Here is a 23259-nt window from a genome sequence, read left to right as displayed (position 1 = left end):
GGGAGGTGAGCATGCCAAGACTGTGTACAATTGTGTCTCCACCGTGGATTCACATAGAGTTTGGACAAATAGAAGGACGTATTGGTTTCTCAGTACCTGAGTGTGTTTTTGCCATTTCATTATTTTCTAGATGTATAAGTAGACCTTTGATTTATTCTTTGATGCATTAGTTTAGAAGAATATTTTTAATCTCTGGCCAGTTGGATTTTAATTTACACTCTTGTCACTGATTTTAAGTTGTACAACACCACGGTCAGAAAATATCGGCTAGCATATGTTATGTTTGTAAATATCCTTTGGGCTCACAGTAATGTGATAGTCTGTCTTTTTCGTAATGTAAAACATTCATTATATAGTTATTAATTCAACATTGTAATTATCTTATTATCTAATGATACATATGTTTTTGTCTACCGAAGCTCTAAAAGACTATTGTGTCTTAAAGATTTTCATAGAATTTTCCCGTTTCCCCTTGAATTTTTAACATTTTATAAAGATTCCATGCGTTATAGGGATGAGCTGTCTCTTGTTATGAACTGTATACCTTAGATAAACATTTTTGGCCATATTTGTCTTGAGTGACCCTTTACCAGAATTAATATTGTAAGTCACTGAGACTCTCAAAGTTTGTTGAAATTTGTGAACATTTTATGTTATTTCTGCTACTCTACTTGGCATTTCATGTGATATCTTTTTCCCTTTTGTTCTTTTGCAGTTTGCCAAGGCACAAGTAACCGGCTCACCCAGTTGGGCACTTTTGAGGACCACTTTCTCAGCCTGCAGAGGATGTTTAATAACTGTGAGGTGGTCCTTGGGAATTTGGAAATCACCTACATGCAAAGGAATTATGACCTTTCCTTCTTAAAAGTTAGTTCGATGAATTTGACTGTCTTACCCACATATGATGGAAGGAAATAGAAGTAGACAAAGACCTTGACAGAATTTAACTGGAAGTCTATATGCTTTTGCCATGGCAATTACGGGCCAATTACAGGTTTTATCAGAAAGCCACTTCACCAGCTGGTGTGAAGTCAGAGCTACGAAATAATGTCAAAGAGAAGGAGGCTAGCCTGATGCTCCTCTATCATCATAGACACTGATATTAAATGTTTAACCAGTGCTTTAGCTGGGGTATCCTGATATATTGGCTCTTAAAAAAAAAAAAAGTCCTGTTTTGTACCATTTGCCTATTTCCTTTGTGTAAATACTTCCACTCTGGTTGGTTTCAGTGACACCAATTCACAAATCTCCCAGCTATTTCACAGTAGCCTCTTGTCAGCCAATAGGAGCCAGCTGGGAAGGCTTCAGATGTTGGTGATAGTTGAACTTTGGATTTGATTGGCCTCCTTCTGGGCTTCTCTTTCTTTTCTTTCTTCCTTTCTTTCTTCTTTTCTTTCTTTCTTCCTTTTTCTTTCTTTCTTTCTTTCTTTCTTTCTTTCTTTCTTTCTTTCTTCCTTCCTTCCTTCCTTCCTTCCTTCCTTCCTTCCTTCCTTCCTTCCTTCCTTCCTTCCTCTCTCCCTCCCTCCCTTTCTTTCTTTCTTTCTTCCTTTCTTCCTTCCTCCCTCCCTCCCTCCCTCTCTCTCTTTCTCTTTCTTTCTTTCTTTCTTCCTCCCTCCCTTCCTTTCTTCCTTCCTTCTTTCCTTTCTTTTTCTTTTTTCCTAATAAGAAAGCATGCAAGAAAGACACAAAATGAATTAATAAAACATTTTCATTCTCTTCTGAGTATATTGAACACCAAGTAAAATGAGTCACAGCATTCGTGAATAATGTACATTGCCCTTTGGCTCAAGAGGTGAAAGTACAGGAATCATCGTAAATTCTGTCACCTCCCATGTCTCCACTGTAGTTATCTACATGCTTTATGTTTGTCAGCACTCACGTGCATAGCTCATGTAGGTGCCCTGGGCTTTCTTGACCCATTTTAGATCTTGCATTCTTGACTTCTGCACAAGAGAAATAACGTGTTCATGTTTTCTCTCCTTAGACCATCCAAGAGGTTGCCGGCTATGTACTCATTGCCCTCAACACAGTGGAGAAGATTCCTTTGGAAAACCTGCAGATCATCCGAGGAAATGTGCTCTATGAAAACACCCATGCCTTATCCGTCTTATCCAACTATGGCACAAATAAAACCGGACTGCGGGAGCTGCCCATGAGAAACTTACATGGTGAGGGTACAGGGAGGCTGTGGGTGCAGAGAGCCACTCAGGTGGTACTCAGCGAAACTGTCACTTTTCTTTTCTTTTGTTTTTTAAGCTTATTTATTTTGAGAGAGAGAGAGTGAGAGCGTGCATGAGCAGGGGAGGGGCAGAGAGAGAGAGGGAGAAAGAGAGAATCCCAAACAGGCCCCGCACTGTCAGCACAGAGCCCCACACGGGGCTCAAGTTCACAAACCATGAGATCATGACCTGAGCCGAAATCAAGAGTTGGATGCTTAACAAAGTGAGCCACCCAGGCATCCCCTCAGTGAACCTGTCACTTTTCTTAATGCCACTCGAGAAGACTTTTATTCATCAAATACAAAGGTATTGAGTGCCAACTGTGTGCAAGATACAGTAGATGGAAGTTTTTAAGATGGTAGCTGATGAATGTTAAGAGAAGATTTAAGCCAGGTACCACTTCCTTTATATTCATGGAAAAATATCCAGACGACCTTGGCTGGAATGCAGGCTTTCTGTGCCTAGGGAGTGAGTAAACTGCCTGTCTTACTACCTGGACCTCGGGTATAAGGGATACACATTAAAAACCAACCCCTGTTTGAGACCGTGTTTGGCATAATGCTGTTATACAGAAATTCATCTGTAAGTTAAGGGCAGGGAATGACGTGATTACAGAAGAAGTTTGAATTCCTCTGAGTAGGACACTTGTGAAGATCCTCTGAGTGGGAACTAAGGAAGATCACAGAAGAGACAGGAAGTGGATTTAAACAAAACTGAAGATAATGACGACCATGCCCTCGCTATGTGGCAGGCACAGTGCCGCTCATGTTAAATCAGGAACTCCGTGCTCACCACCTCCCCTCAGGGCAGGCGTTTAAACTCCCACCAGTTTATACATAAAGATATGGTGGCAAAGTAACTCTCTTAAGGTCCCAAGTTAGTGAAAAAATGGCCAGGAATGGCCACCAAATGTCTGCCCCCAGAGTCCTTACCCTTCCCACATGCCGTGCAGTTCTGATGGGAAGGGGGCTCACCAGGAAAGTGAGGGGAGTGGGGGTGACAGCAGAGGATGCAAGACAGAGACCTGGGGACGGTGGAGGCCTGACAGGCGACAGTGCTGGAATGTGCCAACACATCCAAACCCGGGCGTGCGGGCGGCTGGCACACCACACGAGCGGGGCTCCTGGTTTGGCCATTCTATAAAACCGCCCTAAGACTTTCCACCCACCGCTTTAGCTGCTCAGAGCGCCCACGCACACGGTCTGTGTTTACGCTAATACTAATTTGTGCTATTTACACATTTTGCGAAAGAGTATGTGCATTTAGCGTGTCTCAATCTGCCTGTCTGGCCTCATGCTATCTCATGGTGACAGGCAGATGTGGTTAAGAGCGTGGACCCTGGAGCCAGACTGTCTGGGTTCCAGCCCCTGCCTCCATCACTCACCAGCCAGATGCCCCTGGAGCAGATTCTCTCTGTGTCTCAGTTTCCTCCTCTTTAAAAATGTGGGTAGCAATGGTAGCACACATCCTAGGGGTGTTGAGAAAATTAAGTGGATTGCCATAGAAAAAGCACTTAGAAGTTACTCCCATTGTTGGTATTATTTCTGGTGCTGGCATGGGGTTGTAGAAATGCGGATTCGTTAATGTTATTAAGTAATTGTGAATTTTTTAATATTAAGTACTGTTGTTAATAATTAACTCAGGGCCCAGCACCAGGTATATAATCATGAAATACCGAAAGTTAAAAGAATGACAAAGATGGATCACCTCTTTCTCTTCTAGGTGCTCTCTGCCTAGGCAGGGGCACCTGAATTGCCCGGCACCTTTGCTGCCTTTCTTTTCCTTGTCGTGATTGGAGATCGTAGGTACTCTGTACGGCCCCACCGTGACCTTCCATCGCGCACTCTTTCTTGCCACCGTGGTCTGTTGTCCTGATTGTCGCAGCAGCTCTGATGCCCCTAGTGTGCGTATCCAGTGCTGACCTCTCATCAGAGATTCGTCCTCTCCACTCTGGCTGCCTCCTGGCCAGATGTTCTCTCTTGATGGTCCTGCTGTCATCTCTGACTTTATACCCAAAGCTCCACAACTTGGCCCTTTGGACCTCCCAGCCTTCCTTCCGTGATTCCTTTGTTCCCCACCACCCGCCGAGGAAAATGCCCGCCTGTCTCACCGACACACGTTGGCTGCGGTCTCCTGGCGAGAGAAAGCCGACTGTGCCCTCCCTCTGTGCTCCTTCAGAGTGCACTCCTGTCTGTGTTCTGCGAAATTCCATTCTTTCCAGCAACCTCAGACCCCTTCTTCGGGAGACCCCTTCCTTTTCCATGATGGTACTTCGTGCACAGAGAGTCCTGGGACCATTCTGAAGATTAATTAACATAATGTGTTTGAATCAACTAGCAGAGTACCTGGCCCTGTCGCATGGCATGCACGGTCTTCTGTGGCATGACCTCATCATGTGACCTGCCCTGCTCCCCTTGCCTGTCGGCAGCTAGATGTGCTTCACCCTCGCAGGGTCCACAGCTCTTGCTGCAGTGTTTCGTGCCACTGTTTCTGTCTAATGTCATCGACGCAACGCTCTCCCTTTGCTCTCGCTCGAATCTCTTCTCAATCTGCCCTGATTTTTCCTGTCCTATCAGTTCTTCCTTTGAAACAATCATATGTTTTTTTGTTTCATGCCATTTGCATTCCCAGTGTCTGCCATCTCTTCATCATGCATGTAGATTCTTCTCAGACCCCTTCACTGCCCGCGCCACCCCCACCCCGCTTTCTCCAGTGAGGAGCTCAGAGGCAGCTCACAGCATCACCCCCTCTCCTGGCCTCCCCGGCCCACAGTGAGTGACTGCCGTGGCCCTGCCTTCCTGGTTGCCCCTTCACATCATCGTACAGCTTCCTTCCTCCTCACATTTCTGAATTCTGATAGTTTGCTGATCAAAGGCCCATTTCGGGGTGGGGGGAACCTAACTCCTCCAAGGCACGATCATCAACTCATTTTTCAGCTGCCCCCACTAAAGCTCTATGGGGAGTCTCGTTTGCACACTGGCATTTTAGCAGGACTCAAAATGTAAAGAAATGCGTATGTACTTTGTGGGAGTATAAAGACGTGGCAGATGGCTGACTGAGGTTCTTTGCACGTGCAGAAATCCTGCAAGGCGCTGTGCGGTTCAGCAACAACCCTGTCCTCTGCAACGTGGAAACCATCCAGTGGCGGGATATCGTTGACAACGATTTCATAAGCAACATGTCGATGGACTTCCAGAACCACATGGGCAACTGTAAGTGTTCTACAGACGTCCCCTCTGCCTGTAGCTCCTGTGGTGGGACAGAGCCGTGGCGCTTTAGGGTCGGGAGGGGGTGGGGGTGGCGGAAAGCTGAGCCATTGTTTAAGTCACATTAATCTAAACCCAAGATATCTAGCGACAGTTGATCTGCCCACGAGAAGAGCACCTATTTAAGACAGAGGGAAAGTCTGTTTTGGCAGATCACCCCTGAGACAGTTGAGCCCTCGTGTGGCCGTTGAGTCCTGGCACGGGGGGTTCTCCCGTCCTGGCTGGAGGAGGCAGACCAAACTTTTGCGTGCTTCTGACTTGCTGCTGAGCCTCAGAGTGATGCCAGGTCCCTCCGGAAGCACTAAGCTGACCTCCGCCCTCCTACACGGAGCCTCAGGCAAGGTTGGGCACAGCACACAGGGCGGGAGTCTGTCCGTATTCCCCCTAATGCCCATGACCTAGTCACTGCCATTCATCAGTAAAGCGGCCCGTGCCAGGGAGAGGCTGGCAGGGGGCCAGGCTGTAGGTCAAGGCTGTACCCCTTGGCTCCCTGGCAGTGCTGTGTGGGAATCTGCAGACACTTGCCTACAGTTACCAGGCTCCGCTAAGCATCCCCCTTCCTGATCTCCCTCGTCTTTCAATCCTTTAAAATAAGAAGCCATCCCCATTTCCTGCTTCTCTGTTTCCCTAAACTATGCCATGGATGCATGTTTTTGTTTGGGGTTTTTTCTGGTTGTTGTTGTTGTTGTTGTTGTTGTTGTTTTCTTTGGTCTCAAAGAATTTGAAGCGCACACGGCTCTTCAAAATTGACTGGAGCCCCTTTGTGGGGATTTCACTTAATCTTACTGATTTGTTTGTTTGTTTGTTCGTTGTGGTGAAATACCTCTAACGTAAAATTTACCATCTTAACCATTTTTAAGTATACAGTTCACTGGTATTAAGTACATTCACACCGTGGTGCAATCATCACCACCCTCCATTCTTTAAAACTCTTTCATCTCACGAAACTGAAACCGTGTCCCCATCAAACATTAACTCCCCGTCCCTGCCCCAGCCCATGGCAGCCACTGTGCTACTTTTTGTCGGTGTGAGTGTGGCTATTCTAGGGAGCGCGTACAGGTCGGGTCACATAGTTTTTGTCTTTTTGTGGCTGGCTTTGATCACTTATAATGTCCACAAGTTTCATCCATGTTGTAGCATACATCAGAATTTCTCACCTTGATGTGGATGAACAGTATTTTGTTGCATGTGTATATGTACCCACATCCCACATGCTTTGTTTCTCCGTTCATTAGTTGATGCGCTTTTGCGTTGCTTCCATCTGTTAACAGTTACGAACAACGCTGCTACGAACATGGGTTTTGAGCCCCTTGGTTTGATAAGTAGATTATTCCCACACATACTCAGCAGGGCACCTACTGTGTTTGCAAGAAACTGAAACCTGTATTTTACGACACAAGATTTTGTGTTATCCATCACATCAAGGTTAACCTTTCCCTAGCTATCTGATGGACAATGAGGAAGTTAAATCGTGCACATTTATGACGACAACAACAAAAACAAAAACTGACACAGGAAGGCTGTGAGGCTTATATGGGTTTCCTGTACATGAGGTCAGACAGCCTGAATGGCACACGTGCCCCCATCACACCAAGACCATGGGAAAGACCCAGAAGAAAGTGTTGGGAAGGAAGAATGACAGGTGCACGCAATAGCAAGATTCAAACACAACAAAGCCACAAATTGCAATCTGATAGGATACTGGATCAAGAATAGATATGTAACAATAAGCCACCAATATGTAAGAGAAAGACAGTAAGAATAAACCTTGCTAAATTAAATGTCCATGAAGAAATGACATTTCAAGCAAATAAGGGAAGAATTCATTATCCAGTAAATTCCTCCAGAATTATTTAACTGTTAAGGAGAAAATGTCAAAGTGACAGAACTGTAATGATTGTTTTAAAAAGGAACACCATTCCCCAGCCATCCTTATTAATCCCCTGACCGGCGACAAGTGCAGGAGTCTGCTGCTGTCCTTGTAGAAAGGGAAACCCTTCCCTTTCCAGCCCTTTTCAGGCCACACATACCTTCTGAGAACTTGTCTTCTTAAATTTTTAGCCAAAAAATCTGATAAGGTGATTTAAGTATTTCATGGACAATGGATTTGAGATTCAGAAAGGTTACCCAGGGTGCCCCTACACTATGTTATTGTTGATTTGTTTGGCAATCAAAGGTATATCAGGTGGGTTTACTTAAGAGGAAACTAAAATAAATCAATCATCCACTTTGTACATCCATATCAATCCCAAATCATATTATATGTAATAAATCACTGAATATATATGTAAGTGCTAGAAGGAAACTTAAAGGTGAATGTGTGTCGTATCAAGTTGGAGAAAAGCCAGTCAGATACCATAAACCGTGTTAACGACAAACAGAAAATATTGTGCGTCATCTGCTTGCCTTGGAAAGGGCTAATATTCTTGATGATAAGAATGTATAAAGTAGTCTTAGGAATCCCAAGAAAAAGGTGAACCTCCCAATAAAAAAAGAAAAATGGACCAAAGACATGAACAGTTTGTATCTCCCCACATACAAGATGGCCAAGAAATAAAGTAAGAAGTTATTTCTTACTGTAATTTTAAAAGGGTCAAGATAAAACAAAGAAGTATCTCATTTTTGTCTTTGCTAAATATTTGGATTCCTTTTGATTTTTAGATACTCAGATCAGGAAGGGTATGGAGAAGCAGAAATTCTCATATTATTCTTGTGGGCCTATAAATTAATAAAACATGGTCAGGGATAGAATTTTGGCAATATGTATTGAAGCTTTAAAGTATGCCCCACCCCCCTGACCTATGAACTTCATGTCTAGGAATAATAAGAAAAAATAATAAGGAGAATGAAAATTATAGGATATAAAAAAATTATTTTTGTACAAAAATATTCCTTGCAGCCTTATTTATAATGGATTTTGGAAGGAACTTATATATCTAAAAATAAGAGATTGGTTAAAGAAATTATGATACAACCATGCTAGTAAAAATACTGAGAATGTAGTGGGTGCATAACAGCCCCACCAGATTAGACACACTTAATGTCATGGGAGAAGCTGAAAACTTCTCCCAAGCTTAAACAAATATGGGAAACTAGACCATTGAGTTCATTTGAATTCCAGTCTTCATAGCCTGTGACAAGTCCATAATTACTCTCTGCCTCAGTTTCTACAGCTGAAATGTAAATAAAAGCAGAACGTGGTTCATCTTTTTTTTTTCTTACCAAAGTCTTTTGAATCATCTTACAAGTCAACCAGCAAATAAACAGAGAATAAGAAATGTGAAAGCTGTTCCTTGTTTCTAGAACATCATGTTGCTCAGGGGTTTGGGCAGTCCCTGCCATCAGCCTGCTTGCTTCCTCTGAGATACGAATTCAACTATTACCTTTACATTTTAGGCCAAAAGTGTGATCCAGGATGTCCCAATGGAAGCTGCTGGGGTCTGGGAAAGGAGAATTGCCAGAAATGTAAGTCAGCAAACAAAATTTCGGATAAATGTGTGCCCACCTTCTTCCCCTTATGCTTAGCGAACTGTATGTGTTTTCCCTTTGAAGATTCCTAAACGCGGTCTTGTTTTAAGGCCAGATGTGAGCAGTTATGTGAATGACATTCTTGCAGATCTCCCCGCATGCGGTTAATCCAGAGTGGGCTCTTTGGGGCACTCCAGCCTGTCATAAGTGAGTGAAAGCCAGCCACACGCATACAGCCACTCTCTCTGAGCAGTATGTTTGGCAGATCTTCCTGGGAACAGAAGACTCGGCCATGTTACCTGAGCGTCACAACACTTCTTATTTTCTCTCTCTTGGGAGCCCGCCTATACAGAAGCAGGAGGAATGCTTCTCAGGAGGGTTTTTCTGCAGGAATCCTAGTTTACGAGCATGGGTGGCCTAGGGATCTGGGGAGCTGTCACCTTAAAAGTTCATTATCTGTCCTTCAGTTTAATTGTGATGTGAGGGTTTCGCCCTTTTAAACACTCCTTTCTGGCAGCATTTCTGTTATTTGATGTGCTTTCCATATCATCCAGAATCTCAGTTCTAACTAACATGTAATTATCGAGCAGGTCCAGAAGTCTAGACTTGATCTGGTTAGTTCTCCTAAGTGATTAAAAATAAGTAGAAAACAGAGGCACAATAAAGAAATGTCATGATTCAGTGTTATTAGGCAGAGCGTGAATGTTTGGGAACATTTTAACGAGCCAGGAATCACTAAATTCATCACCTGGTTCACGTTTTCATCTGTTTCCAAGTGCTCTGCAAGGTTCCTGAGGAATGACCCTTCCCTGGCTCTTCAGCTTACAGGTGACTTTTGCTCCTTTTCAGTGACCAAAATCATCTGCGCCCAGCAGTGTTCCGGGCGCTGCCGCGGCAGGTCCCCCAGCGACTGCTGCCATAACCAGTGTGCTGCCGGCTGCACGGGGCCCCGAGAGAGCGACTGCCTGGTAAGGCTCACCCCTCCCCCAGCCCGACCACAGCATCTGGTATCGTCCCGCCTTCGCCACTCACCTTGTGACTTCAGGCAAATCATATGACCCCTCTGTGCCCCGGTTTCCTCCCCTGACAACGATGGATAGCAAATACCCACCTGTTAGGTTATTTAAGTGACACAGCGCATGTGGCATCCATAACCGGGACCTGGGCATCGAATGAGCATCAGAATAAATACGAGCTCTCTGGGGTTAATGTGTATTGCGGCCAGTAGCACTGTTCTCACACTCTTTATTGTTCCATGTCAGTCTCAGTATAAACCTATGGAGTTGATTTCGTAAGGCCCCCAACCTGGATACAGAGATGTTACGCGACACATCCAGAGCCACACGGATCTCAGCACGGCTTGGAGCTATGTTTGGATCTTCTGACCGAGTCCCTCTGCTCCTTCCACCACAGCTCAGAGCCTCTGCCCACACCCCCGACACAAGGTCTTGAAGCAGTCGCTTTTGTCCCTGGCAAAAGCCTAGTGTCCCAGGGGCTGTGGGCACCACATGTAGGTGGTACCTCAATTGTGGGCACCATGGGAATCCTGGAGACACCAGGGCTGGCAGATGTGTGTCTGGAGGCAGCACCAAGTGCTATGACGCCCTTGTGGGCTCCGGGCGAGGAGGCCCACCTAAGGTGGAATCCAGAAGACTCCCAATTTGAGGGAAGGGAGGATTTTTGAAGTCCAGAGGCTGGACCTGGCCAGGATTTTGACTTGGTTCGTCTGGCTGATTGTAATGTGCCCCTGGAAGGGAGACGGCATGTAGGTCTCAGGGCCATGACCGTATATGGTCTGGTCCCCTCTGCATGGTACCCTTCCTCATCAAGGTTATCTGTAATTTGGCAGTAAGTGCTAAAATATATCCTCCAGGCTCTGCGCTGGGTGTGAAGCCTGCTGAGATCCTCTCTCTCCCTCTGCCTCTGTCTCTCTCTCTTAATCTCTGTCTCAAAAAAATAAAAGTAAAAATAAAATGCTTTTTAAAAAATGGGGCACCTTGATGGCTCAATCCGGTAAGTGTCAGACCTTTGATTTCGGCTCAGGTCATGATCTCACAGTCACGAGATCGAGCCCTGCGTCAGGCTCCATGCTGGGCCTGGAACCTGCTTGAGATTCTTTGTCTCCCTTTGCCTCTGCCCTGCCCCAAAATAAAAATAAAAAATAAATGTTTAACATATATCCTCAAGTGTTCCTTATAAGGAAACCCAATGTAAATTGAGTTTAAATATAATTTCACTCTATAGTTCTCACTCTAGTATGTGAACTCCTGCATCCTTTCGTAGTTAATAAAGATGTATTTTTTTCCATCATAAACCATAAATTATCACAGCTAAGACAGTGTAAAGAAAAATCATACTTTTAAGAAAAAGGTCTTTCTGACTCTACTGAAAGTACTTGGCCAGTTTTTTTTTTTTTTTTTTTTTGCTTGTTTTTGTCTTCTTTTTTTTGCTTGAATCAAATTCCTGGACATTGGGAACTATAACCTGAGCTTTCTGCACAGAATTGACACAGTGCTGAGCGTCCTTGCCAGTTTGACCAGTGCATGTCCCTCCTGTGAACAGGTCTGCCGCAAGTTCCGGGATGAAGCCACGTGCAAGGACACCTGCCCGCCACTCATGCTCTACAACCCCACCACCTACCAGATGGACGTCAACCCAGAGGGAAAATACAGCTTTGGTGCCACCTGTGTGAAGAAATGCCCCCGTGAGTTCATCACATGCAAAACCCTTTCAGTTATCAGGCATCCATTTCCTGTTTTATCTCCTAATCCTTGAGTCCCTCTGTCTTGGGTAATCTTTTTGTCCGTATGTTTGCCTCACTGTCAGACAGGTGACTGTAGGCCTGTCCAATGGTATAGGGGACGGGTTAAGACACTGCCGCAGGTGACAGGCGATGGCTGGTGCCCTGTTCACCACTGTCAGTTTTCACATCCATGGTGGCCAGGACAAGAAACACACCCTGGGACCGAGGTCCAGCTGTACTGGTCCAGAATATCAATTGTCTGACTGGCACAAACCCGTGGCCACTGGGTCATTTCACTGTTTAGCTCTTGCCCCAGTAGACCTAAGTTAAAGAGTGTGTCACAAGACCCGCCCTCTTTAGTGGTTAAAATCCTGGTCAAAATTGTGCCTTCTAGAGGTTCTAACACTGCACAGGAGGGGTTTTGTGTATTGGTTTGTTTTGTTTTAATTGTTTTGAATTGGGTTTTGCTTATTTGTATTTGCCCTCTACAGATGGCTATAGTATTCAGGTAAATGGTGATAGGAATTATGTCCTAAAAGAGAAAGTGTAGAGTTGTCTCATTAAAAAGCTTTATAAACCATTCCTAATTTCTAGGAGTGAAAATTAACCAAGAGAAAAAAACAATTGTAGATACCATTATGAGAGGGAGCATTGCCCTACCAGATTTGTGGACATGCAAACCTTTAAATTCTATACAGAAAAAATAATTTACAAATTGAACAGTACACCATGGTAATGGGACTAACTGAATAAAATTTCTAAAAATTGCCACAATTATGACACAGGTATCATTTTTGATGGAGGGCTTACTAGGTAGAGTTTAAAAATCCACAGGAGGGGCGCCTGGGTGGCTCAGTCAGCTAAGCATCCAACCTTGGCTCAGGTCATGATCTCACAGTCCATGAGTTCAAGCCCCACGTCAGGCCCTGTGCTAACAGCTCGGAGCCTGGAGCCTGCTTCTGATTCTGTGTCTCCCTCTCTCTCTGCCCCTCCCCCGCTCATGCTCTGTCTCTCTCACTCTCAAAAATGAATAAATGTTAAAAAATTTAAAAAAATAAAAAATAAAAATCCACAGGAAAACAGCGCGCCTGGGTGGCTCAATCAGTTAAGCGCCCAACTTCGGCTCAGGTCTTGATCTCATGGTTGGTGAGTGTGAGCCCTGCGTCAGGCTCTGTGCTGATGCCTCGGAGCCTGGAGCCTGCTTTGGATTCTGTGTCTCCCTCTCTCTCTGCCCCTCCCCTGCTCACGCTCTGTCTCTCTCTCTCAAAAATAAATAAACATTAAAAAAAGGAAAAAAAATAAATCCACAGGAAAACAGAACCTGGGAGAAAAGCAGACAATTTACAGAAAGAAAAATTACAAATGTCCAAGAAATATGTGTGAGGACATACTGGGGGAAGTCAAAACAGGAACACTTAGAGCTCCAGAAACATTGATATTTATGTTAAATTAAGTCAGCATGAGGGGAGGCTTGCAAGATGACTCATGTGCCTGGCTTCATGCAGCACCAGCTGGTGGTCCCAGCCCCCAGCAAAGGGAAGGTTGTCAGGCTGGACAGAACCACAGAGGGCAGCAGGTCTGCCACACGAATTATGCGTATCCCCAGATGAGGCAGCTTCGCTGGAAGAGTGGGCTTCGTTCGGGGTCACTTAGTTTTAATAAGTATTCAGGCTTTAACCAGAGGTCCTGAAGTTAGAACGTCCAGAAAAATGAGCTGTGAGGAGATGTTTCCAAACTTGTGAGCAGACACCACGTTCTACCTGACACGTCCATCTCCTACGTGCTGAAATCTATTTCTCCATGTCATGGCTGTGTAAGCTGTTAAAAACTCTTGAACTAGATACCTTGTCTGTTTGCAACCTTTCGTTCTTTGTCCTTAAAGTAAATAAAAGCAGAGGATGATAGGCCCCTTTCATCCGCCCCTTTGTAGGAGAACAGGTGACAACTGTGTGAGACCCAGAAACACCTGTTGCTGCTTTCACCACCTTCCTTTCCTTGTCTCTCCCCAGGTAACTATGTGGTGACAGACCACGGTTCGTGTGTCCGTGCCTGCAGTTCTGACAGCTACGAAGTGGAGGAAGATGGCGTCCGCAAGTGTAAAAAGTGTGAGGGGCCTTGCCGTAAAGGTAGGAGGCCTGTACGGGGTGGGGATGAGGCTTTATCTCTGGTCACGAAGCTGGGGGTTTTCTGCCCTACCTCCGCCGGACCCTCCTCGGCATCAGACTCGGGAAGAGATTTGAGCAACTCTTTTTCTTCAGGCTCGCAAATTTGTTCCTTCATCCCGTGCCCTGTTCTTGGAGTATCCTCAATGCTAGCGTGCTCCTACTTGGGCTTTTACTTTATCATTTTTGTAAAAATTTTTGAACCCCCAGAAACATCGCAGGTATGGTGCAGTGAACACCATATGCCTCTCATATATGAATTTGCCACTGGTTGGCATTTTGCCACATTGCGTTCACTGTCTCCATATTTGTGTGTATGTGTATGTGCGTATGTGTTATGTGCGCATGCATGGGTGAAATTGTTCTCTGATCTATAGGACAGTTACTGATATTGTAACACTTCACCCCTACGTCTGTCAGCCTATTTTCTTACAAAGGGGGCCTTTCTCCTAAGTAAAGAAAGACCACGTTCACACTCAGGATTGTTGAACATCGACTCAATACTCTTTCCTAGTATTCTACGTAGTTCAGACTTCCTCTTTCTGTCCCCATTATGTCATATTTAGCTGCTTTTCAATCCAGACCCCAATCAACAATCATGGGTTTCAGGTAGATGTCTTGCCCCCATTTTCTTCATTACTTGACATTTGTGGCTCAGCTCCCCTCCCCCCACTTGCTTTCCTTCTGTCTTCCGTGACCTGATGTGAAGAGTCTAAGCCAGGTATTTTGCAGTAGGTCCCTCAGTTTGGCTTCACTGGCTGTTTTTCCTCATGGTCACATTCACGTTGAGCTTTTTTGGGCAGGAGCATTATACGTCATGTTGATTTCCTCTCATCGTCTCACAGCAAGGGACATAGGATACCATGTTAGTTCATTACTAATGATGACAAATCAGAAAAGATTTTTGGGTGGTTATAAAAGAGTGACTTCCTATTTCTGTCATTTCTTCTACATTTATTAGTTGGCATTCTTTAAAAATTTTTTTTTTTTACCTCCTACATGAGATCATGGAATCCTTCTTTATTCAAGTTCTTGTAATTCATTCCTGTCATTCCTTTGGGTGCTCAAATTAGCTCAACATGTGGCCAGTGGGAACCCCTACAGCTGGCTCCTGTGTCCCAGTCGTGTCTTCTGCTCAAAAGCCACTGTCCACGCTCTTTGTACTTTGCTTCTTAAACTTCATATATCCTAGAAATCACTCCGGATGAGTCCATGTAAATCTTCTTCATTCTCCGGTACAGCCGCATAGGCTCCCCTCTGTGGCTGCACCAGAATTTTTTCAACCCATCTCGCTTTGTGTGCTCATTTTGATTGTTCCACTATTTCGGTGTTATAAACAGCACCTCAGTGCCCAGCTGCTTATCTTGATATCCACGGGTGCCACCTTCCCTGTGAAGCTATCCGTCTTTTCAGTTGAAACTGATTGCTCCCCTTTTTACTCCCATAGACATTTGACACGCATTCTCCACGGGGCCAGCTTAGCCTCCATGTCATTGAACCCTCCCAACACCTCTGTGTTATCATGATCCCATTCTACAGATGAGGACACTGAGTACCAGGGAGTCTAAATGACTTGCCCAAGTTTCAACAGCTAAGAATAACAGCCAAGATTTGAAGTTCATGCAAGCTTGGTCCTAGGCCAGACCCATGAGCTCGTCGGCCCGGTCCACCTCTTCCCGGTCTTATAACCCCTGGGGGGCAGGCGGGTCAGTGCCCTGATGGATGAGTGTCCTTTGGCTTCAGGAAACTGTCTGGCAGAGGAGACATGGAAGGAGGAAAATAAGAATGTGGGGCGGCACCTGGCACAGAGGGAGTAAGAGAGAAGAGTCCGCTGAGGAAAGAGAGGGTTACTGTCAGCGCCCTCGCACGACTGACATAATCAGAGATGGTCTGGGTTTGGTTTTGTCCATTTTGTGTTCAAACACATTATGTGTTCAAACACGTAAACAGTTTGATTCTCCTATAGTGATTCTGACCTATTTTTCTGCGTATCCCAAATTCAGAGCCCTTCAGGTATACGGCAATACCACTGGGTAAGGATGACGGTGCAGGAATCTCTAGGGGTGAATACATAATTTATCTCTGAATTTAGGAATTAAAGTAACCCTGCCCCCACTATCACACACAAGCAGAGAGAGAGAGAGAGAAAGAGAGAGAGAATGAATATTCTCTCAAACACATGGAATTCTCTGCCAGACCTGTAATTAAATGGCAAGTCCTTATATGGCCACCTCATTCTCCATTGTCAGCCAGACCCTATGAATCCTAAAGAAGGTTTGAGTGAGCCAGTCGACACAGGAGTCCTTAGAAGAGCCCCCTCCACCCCCAGACCAGAGAGGAGGCTGGCACACAGAGTGAGCCCAGAGACCCAGCAGGACAGTCATGGCTGCCAGAGTGGAAGGTTCTTTGCGACAAGGGACTCCCAATGGAGCAGAGCACAGAGGCCGGCGGTGGGACAGCGGGGCTTGACTGTACCCCCTAGAAGTCCAGGGGGAGGACAGGATAGGACCTTATCCTGAGCAATGAGATTTTCAGTGACTGTACTTCAAAGTCAAGATAGGTCTGGAAGATAGGTACCAAAATTTATCTGCAAATTCTAGAGGGAGAATTACAGCAGATAAATATGGGCTTTAGGGCAGAGATGGCATTTGAGATGGAAATTTAGGAGTGGATATAAATTAATAAATGGGCTCAGGGTGTGGAAACGGGCATCTGAGACTGATGTAGCAATAGGACGCAGATCAAAGCATTTGGCTCAAGTAAACACAGGGGAAGAACAGCAGTTAATCTGATAAAAGTTATTACAGTATTCCCTATGATGTAATATAAGACAGCCATTAACAATCACCTTCAACGAATAGTTTATATGATATGAGGAATGTTCACGGCAGAAAAAGCGAAAAAAAAAATACATATCTGGCGTGTCATCACCACGGAGGATAGCTGGAAGGAACACTTTTCAAAATATCCTAGAGTGGAATTTCTGGTCATTTTGGTCCCTTTATTCTATTTCTCAACATCCTCAGAGGAATGCACCTTACTCTTACTAATTAAAAAAAAAATCTGTGCCCATTGTTTCTGTAAGACGGATGACAAAGACGTAACCAGGTTAGAACAATGGAAAGGTGTTGAGTTTTAGGGGAATGCCCTGACGAGAGCCGGACAGAAGTGGTGCTGGTGGCAGCCCGTGGATTGCACTGCCAAGGACACAAACCAGAGGAAGCAAGAATAGTTAAGAGCAATTAGACTAAGTCTAGGAGGGAGATCGTGAGGAAGAGAACCCAGGTTGAGGGCAGCAATGGCAATCAACGAGGACAGCATCACCTTCTCCAACCACTTAACTCCAAGCCCTGCCACAGTTATGGTGCCCAGTTGGCCTCCGTGAATGTTTGTTGAATGAATGAATGATGGCATGGCAGTGATAGTCTCATGGCTACAGTTCCCTTCCCGCTTCCCTCTGCCTGTAGATCCCTAGCTACTCTTAATCCAACATATGTGAGTGGAATAAACATCTCCCTTCTCTTTATAGTTTGTAATGGAATAGGAATTGGTGAATTTAAAGACACACTTTCCATCAATGCTACAAATATAAAACACTTCAAAAATTGCACCTCGATCAGTGGAGATCTTCATATCCTGCCAGTAGCATTTAGAGGGTAAGTAACAGATTAAGGCACTGGTAGGGAGAAACACAAAATCCACTTTGTTCACTGGACGAGATTGTTAATCAATAATCATTCTGTTGCTTGTTTCAGTGACTCCTTCACGCATACTCCACCTCTAGATCCAAAGGAACTGGATATTCTAAAAACTGTAAAGGAAATTACAGGTGTGTGCTGCTAACATATCCATCAACATAAATGGAAAATGGGTGTTGTACAGAGACAACTTGTGGATGTAATCTCTTCTCTCTTGGCATAAAGACATTTCTTCTCAACGTCTACCACTAATGACTAATGGGTTCTTTGATCATTTTCACAAATGCGCTTTCCCCTGCACATGAAGGGTAAACACTTTAATCAAAGACGAGTCATTCCCGATTTTGTGTCCTTGTCTTCTCGGCCCCGGCCAGCCGTCCTGATGGCCCAGTGACTTTCATGGGTAGAGGGAGAGGAAAGGCAAAGTGCTGAAGGAACAGCACAGGCTCTCGAGCCTCACAGACTGGACTTCACGTCCCTGCTCGGCCACCGGCCAACCTTTGGTCCATGACTGCCATCAGAGCTCCGCTGCCTTCATCCATAAAAAGGGAATAATTGGACCCAAATAACAAGATTGTTTGGAATATTGGAATTAAGTCGGGAAAATCTGTGAATCTCATTCTGTGACAGCTTAAGACATGGCACTTGTCATTAAGAAGCCAGTCTGGGTCATCAGATACGGAGCCCAGCAAGGCTGTCAGGGCTACGGCACCACGGGACAGCCTGTGGGGGTGTTGGGTGGTGGGAGAGATGCAGGGAGGGACGGGGGATCCTACGTCAGAGGCAGGATGTCCGCTGTATAATTGTGCCTTGGCTTGTATCAACACGTGGGTAAGGTAAAGATTAGAAAAAGAATCCAATCAGATGTTCACCTTTCTTTGTCCTGTTACAGTCTCTCGAGAATCCTAAAATGTCTCATAAAAAAGAAACGTATAAGCGGTGCGTGTCTGAGCCTTCCTTCTGCCTTTGTAGGGTTTTTGCTGATTCAGGCCTGGCCTGAAAACAGGACGGACCTCCATGCTTTCGAGAACCTAGAAATCATACGTGGAAGAACAAAGCAACAGTAAGTTGACCCGAGCCAAAGCCTGGTAGATTAAAAAGCAATTTTTTTTTTTTTTAAATAAGACCTACAGAAGAGTTTGAAATTAGACTTCTACAGCTGTTACAAAGATCCTGCAGAGAGCTGCCACCAGTTCTCCAGCCAGCTTCTCACCGAAGCATGGCACGAGAGGCAGAGGAAGAAATTAACATCGGCACATTGCTGTGACCTCCACCACCAGACGTCACTCCGATGTCACCAGTTTGCTCGTGAATGCCACGTGTCAGTGTGCAGTCCAGTACCCCGCACTGCACTTGGTGGCTGTGTCTCCTTAGTCCCTTCCAATCTGTAACAGTCCCTGTGTCTTTTCCTCCCATTTATGGCCTTGACACTTTTAAAAAGTACTGGCCAAGCATTTTGTGGAAGGGCTGATGTTTTCTCACGATTCGATGGAGGTTGTATGTGTTTTGGTAAGAGGAGTCCTGAAATGACATGTCCTTATGAGCACACCGCGTCAGAGGGGGCTGACAGACTTTTTAATACACGACTGGTTCAGCGGTTCCACTTTTCCAACTCCGACAGTGGCATACTCACGTAGAAGCATCTTGAACATAGTTCAGAGTAATAATGGTTTGAGAATTTCTTTGTCAGACCTGCCTTGGAAACAGTCTGATGCTGAGAATTATTACTCATTAATTGTCCTTTAAAACGACTACATAATATCACTCAATATTAAAGAAAATCATGGGGCGCCTGGGTGGCTCAGTCAGTTAAGCGTCCTACTCTTGATTTCGGCTCAGGGCCACGATCTCACAGTTTGTGAGTTCGAGCCCCGCGTCAGGCTCTGCACTGACAGATTCTCTCTCTGCCCCTCCCCTGCTCATGTGCACTCTCTCTTTCTCTCTCTCAAAATAAATGAACATTTTAAAATTATATTAAAGAAAATTAGAGTATAGTACACATAAAATATATACTGCTTTTTAAAAACATTCTTGGCTGTGCATCTCTGATAATAACCATTGCTTCCCAGAAAGACCCCTTTGTTCTGAGTTCTCAAGACCACTTCTTTTGAACCACTTCTTTCATAGAGACAAGAGATTTAGATCCATTTTCTTAAGTGACTGGCAGGTGCCAGTTGGCTTACGTTTTGGAATTTAAACAAAATTAGAATTACTTTACTTTTTTTTTTTTCCTTTTCACATTTATGAGAAGTCCAGAAATACACAGTCCCTCCTGGAGCAAGGTGATCGCTGGCTCCAGGTACAGCTCATCAGAGCCAGGTCTGGCCTGCACGGAAGACACCAGCTTTGTCCCAGTGCCTAGGCTTCTGTGGGCACATGTTGAGAGAGAATTCCTAAACAGTAGAGTTACAGGTCTTCAACACAGGACTCCTTGCTTTCCACAGGAGCCGGGTTGTGGGAAGGGAGAAGGAGGAAAGGGTCAGGAGAGAAAGAGAAACAAGGAGAGGAGGGGTCTCCAAATTCAACTTTTGTCATCTCCTGTCTGATGACTCCTCATTGAGTGCTGCCTCAGCTGGTCTGTTCCCTGTCCTGGTGTCCAATGAGCTTCCTAAAAATGCAAGTCTCTTTCCTGTAGTTCCGCATCATTTGCACACAACAACCAAGCTCAAGGTGTGCAAGGTCTTCTGTCACCCTCCCTAGATCCCTTGCCCAAGCCTCCTCACCTCCAGGTTTCTGCTCCAGCAGGAGCTCCTGGTTCTCAGCACCCCATCAGATGCTTTCTTGCCTTCCTGTTCCTCCTGGTGGTTCAGGATTTCCCTCCTTTTAGTCTGAATTACTTTTATCTAGTCTCTTGATGAAAACATATGGATAGTCTTATAGAGTTCTAGCACAGACAGAGTTGGATGGTTCAGATGTTTGTTCAATATATGGATGGATGGGTTAATGGATGGATTGATGGGTCAGTGGATCAATGGATGGATGGATAGATAGCTGAGTGGATGGATGGTTGAATGAATCCATGGATGAATGGATAGATGAGTGGGTAGATGGATGCATAGATGAGAGGATGGAAGGGTGGGTGGATGGATGGATGGATGGATGGATGGATGGATGGATGGATAGATGGATGAATGGATGGATGGATAGATTAGATAGATAGATAGATAGATAGATAGATAGATGGAAAAATGGATGGATGAAAGCATGCCTGCCTAGATAAGTAGATGGACAGATGGATCAATAGATGGGTGAGTGGATGGAAAGATAAATTAATGGGTAGGTGGGTGGATGGAAAAAATGAACCTATGATTTTTGAAGTGTATTTGGATATTTGAGGGATTAGAACATGCTCTCGGGGCACCTGGATGGCTCTGTCAGTTAAGTGTCCAACTCTCAATAGGCTCAGGTCATGATCTTCAGATTTGTGAGTTCAAGCCCTGCATCGGGCTCTGTGCTGACAGTGTGGAGCCTGCTTGGGATTCTCTCCCTCTCTCTCTGCCCCTTCCCATGCATTCCTTCCCCCTCCCCCATCTCTGTTATGCTCTTGCTCTGTGTCTCAAAATAAATAAATAAACATTAAAAAAGAAGAAGATGCTGTTCAATTCCCAGGCAAAAAAAAAAAACATGCAGTAAATATAATAATGACATTAATATTTATTCACCTTCAGTATTCCACTGGGGTTAAAGATAGTAAATGGACAAGGAACTAGCTTTTCCCTGGAGGAGCTAAAAAAATCTGTTGTCGTTTTCAAAAGTTGCAATACAGACTTCCTGCAATATGACTTACAGTCACCGGGAGGGGGATTGTAGTACATATAAGGTGGTCCAGAAGAAAATTAAAATAAAGTTTTTAGTGATAGAATTTTTTGGTCATTTTTCACAATGTTATTTTTCTTCCCTCCACTGTAGTGGTCAGTTTTCTCTTGCGGTTGTCGGCCTGGACATAACGTCCTTGGGATTACGCTCCCTCAAGGAGATAAGTGATGGAGATGTGATCGTTTCAGGAAACCAAAAATTGTGCTATGCAAATACAATAAACTGGAAAAAACTGTTTGGGACTTCAAGTCAGAAAACCAAAATTATAAACAACAAAGATGAAAAAGGCTGCAGTAAGTAATCACTTTGGTTGATCATGGAGATGGTTCACGTGGGTCATGTATGTTGATTTAGAAGATTCCCAAACATTTAAATTATATTTTTCATTCCTAAAGAAGCAGATTAAAAGAAATCTGTACAGTCCTACATGTGAAGTTATCATGGGAAGTTCACTGGAATTGTTTCCAGATCATTCACATTTTGTAGGATGAATTTGCCTGGAGGTTTAAGCTGTCAGTTATTTGTAACGTACAGAACTAAATTCAGCATTAATTATTTTACCTTTCAGCCGTTCTCCCTGCTCATTTCAGCCTCTAATGACTCTAGCTGGCAACACATAGAGGCATACACACATGCATGCAGATAGAATGAGCATTTTACAGTGACATTTCCTCATCTGAGTTTAGAGCCACAGGCTTCTCTTGAAGCCAGGCCATGCACATTTCTTTTTACCGAGACCCTGGTAAAGAAGCAGATCTGAGTTCAAATTCTGCCTCTAGCCCTTCCTAGCTTCCAGATCTTGGTCAATGTACTTAATACCTTTAGGCTTTGGCTTCCTCATCCATGAAATGGAGACCGCAGTGATGCCCACTGCTAGTGAGAGAATGAAGTGAAATTTTGTATATAAAACTCTTGACATGGTGCCCAGCACACGGCAAGGAACCACAAACCTTCCCTTGTGTCTCCATCAGCTATGACACTCATCAGCAAAGTGCTACCCAGGTCCGGACCGGGAGCCCTTGACTCCCAGTCTGGAAAAGGGAACTTGAAGTTGGCCTCTAGAAGCCCATTTTGTGTCACTGCTTCTTCCAGGGACCCCCAGCATGTCTGTGCAGCTCAGGGTCACAGAGAACCCAGCGCCTCATTTACAGATGTTGTCTCAACCGGCCCCTCTAGTCGCTGTCCCCTAGCTGACTCCTTGTGGCTCCCTGTGTCTTCTCAGAGGCCGTAGGCCATGTCTGTCATCCGTTATGCTCATCAGAGGGATGCTGGGGCCCGGAGCCGAAAGACTGCGTGTCCTGCCAAAACGTCACCCGTGGCAAGGAATGTGTGGAGAAGTGCAATGTTCTGGAAGGGTAAGGTTATTTTGTAACCCTTTGTCCTGATAAAAACTAAGGCGATTGTTTTTATAAGTTTACTGTGGTTCACTTTGATACTTCTCCTTTTTTTCTTTTTCCTTTGTTTTTGCTTACTTGTTGACAGCTGTTAATCACCAAAGGAAATGAACAAACTTTTTGCATTACTTAATCCAATCCACTAATTTATAGAGTCTCTTTCGAAGCCACACAAAGTTCCCAAGAGAAATGGAAAAGCCATAAATGGTTCATGTGGCCAAGACCGCAGTCACTTAGACTTTTCTTTGCAGTACATTTTTCCTGGTGTGTCCGAATGTAGTAATACAAATTATATTTCCTGGTTAATTTTTGTTTTCTGTTCAAGCAATATCGAACAGTGCGAATAACTTGAAACATAACCATGGACAAAGAAATAATCATATAAACTTTGTTGGATTTTTTTTGCTATCGGTTAAAAGTACAGTTGCTTGATTCTGTGGGAATCTTGATATTGATGTAAAGCTCTGACCACAAATGACCACAAGTAATGACT

General features: G+C 44.6%; 1 protein-coding gene across 2 annotated transcripts in view; it reads left to right on the top strand.

Annotated features, from left to right (window-relative positions):
* Window positions 1-23259, top strand: part of EGFR (epidermal growth factor receptor) — a 209828-nt gene that overhangs the window by 142561 nt on the left and 44008 nt on the right. For both annotated transcript variants that reach the window (XM_027045965.2, XM_053218690.1), the window contains exons 2-13: window positions 716-867; window positions 1985-2168; window positions 5297-5431; window positions 8882-8950; window positions 9803-9921; window positions 11516-11657; window positions 13706-13822; window positions 17388-17514; window positions 17614-17687; window positions 18529-18619; window positions 21466-21665; window positions 22595-22727. In XM_027045965.2, coding sequence (XP_026901766.1) covers window positions 716-867; window positions 1985-2168; window positions 5297-5431; window positions 8882-8950; window positions 9803-9921; window positions 11516-11657; window positions 13706-13822; window positions 17388-17514; window positions 17614-17687; window positions 18529-18619; window positions 21466-21665; window positions 22595-22727 — 1543 coding nt within the window. The remainder of the gene's footprint in view (window positions 1-715; window positions 868-1984; window positions 2169-5296; window positions 5432-8881; window positions 8951-9802; window positions 9922-11515; window positions 11658-13705; window positions 13823-17387; window positions 17515-17613; window positions 17688-18528; window positions 18620-21465; window positions 21666-22594; window positions 22728-23259) is intronic.

Source organism: Acinonyx jubatus, chromosome A2 (assembly GCF_027475565.1).
Source record: "Acinonyx jubatus isolate Ajub_Pintada_27869175 chromosome A2, VMU_Ajub_asm_v1.0, whole genome shotgun sequence".
NCBI lineage: Eukaryota > Metazoa > Chordata > Mammalia > Carnivora > Felidae > Acinonyx > Acinonyx jubatus.
Note: the sequence above shows the minus strand (reverse complement) of the source record. Positions and strands in the feature narration are given on the sequence as shown.